The sequence below is a fragment of the Elephantulus edwardii genome, unplaced genomic scaffold (genome assembly GCF_000299155.1).
Source record: "Elephantulus edwardii isolate Elephantulus edwardi_28Jun2011 unplaced genomic scaffold, EleEdw1.0 scaffold00268, whole genome shotgun sequence".
Classification (NCBI taxonomy): Eukaryota; Metazoa; Chordata; class Mammalia; order Macroscelidea; family Macroscelididae; genus Elephantulus; species Elephantulus edwardii.
The window spans coordinates 261,260-262,542 of NW_006400018.1; the positions used below are offsets into that span (position 1 = coordinate 261,260).

Below are 1,283 nucleotides of genomic sequence, written 5' to 3' on the forward strand. Positions count from 1 at the left end.
TTCTCCATCAATTAGGAAGCTGCCTATTGGCCTGGGGTAAGGATCTTTGTTTTCTTGTTGTTGAGATGCAATCTATATTGAAGGCTGCAGACTTTGACTTTCTGTAGGAAATGCTTCAAGTCCTCACTTTCAATGAGCAGGATTGAATAATTTGTTGATGAGCCTTCCTCCAATCTTGACATCACATTCTTCATAAAGTCCAGCCTCTTGAACTGTTTAGCATATAGATTGAAAAGGTATGGGGAAAGGATACATCTCTGATGCACTCCTTTCTTGATTTTGGACCATGCAATGTTACGCAGTTAGGACAACATCCTCTTACTCTAGGTACAGGTTTCACATGAGCACAACCAAGTGTTCCAGGATTCCCATTCTTCTCAGTGTCAGCCACAATATGCTGTGATCCACATAGTAAAATGCCTGTGCAGAGTCAAGTAGGCATTGTTCTTGTACTCTGCTTTCAGCCAAGATCTCTCTGACATCTGCAAGATCCCTAGTGGTATGGCCTCTTCTAGACTCTAGTAGGTATGGTTAATGAATGATCAGAATTTCTCTCTTGGATAGAAATGGGCCTCTTGTCAGATGTTCTTGCACTAAATGCTGCTTTTCTTTACCTAACTTTTTTCCCCCTAAGTTTCCCTCTATTCATTTAGTAACAAGGTATTTCATTTTTTCAAAGAATGACCAACATCTTTGAGATTTTGCAGTTTTTTCAATAAAGGGAAAATGACTCAGGTCTGCTTGACCCTGTGACGAAGTGGGGTTCATCAGGTGGGAATTCCCCAGCTCAGGAATTTCTAATCAATTTCGTGGGAGGTAGTCCACTGCTTTGGCACCCCTTGTGTCCTCCCTGACTTGTCCTCTGGTAAAAATAATGGGTGGACGCAAACAGTATAGGGCCTGTACTCATACCTACCGAGGACAGGAGAAAGTTGCCATCAGAATTCATGTTGTTTTCTCAACCTTAGTTTCTTAGCTACAAAAAGAGGACACCACCTCCTGTCTAAATGTTGAAGATTACATGAAGGCTTGCGCAGAGCACAGGTTATGTGGTAGATCCTCGATTTCATTCATTTCTGTAACTTATTTGCTGGACTACTGTTAATGGGTGCTTGGGATGAATGGGTACAAGCAGAGAGTCCGGTCGAGGCCACACAGAATCTCCCAGTGTCAGGGTCCCAAGGGTCTAGTACTCAGACCCTCAAGCTCCCACCGGCCGCCTGGCTTGACACGCCGGAGATGACGTCATCCATCCCCGTAATTCCCGGAACAAGGTGGTGGGA

The 1,283-nt window shown here is 44.0% G+C and overlaps 1 protein-coding gene across 1 annotated transcript in view; it reads left to right on the forward strand.

The window, feature by feature from the left end:
• Positions 1–1,239: 1,239 nt before the first annotated feature.
• The window catches only part of B3GAT3 (beta-1,3-glucuronyltransferase 3 (glucuronosyltransferase I)), a 6,698-nt gene continuing 6,654 nt past the window's right edge, over positions 1,240–1,283 (forward strand). The window contains exon 1 of the mRNA XM_006899865.1: positions 1,240–1,257. Coding sequence (XP_006899927.1) covers positions 1,240–1,257 — 18 coding nt within the window. The remainder of the gene's footprint in view (positions 1,258–1,283) is intronic.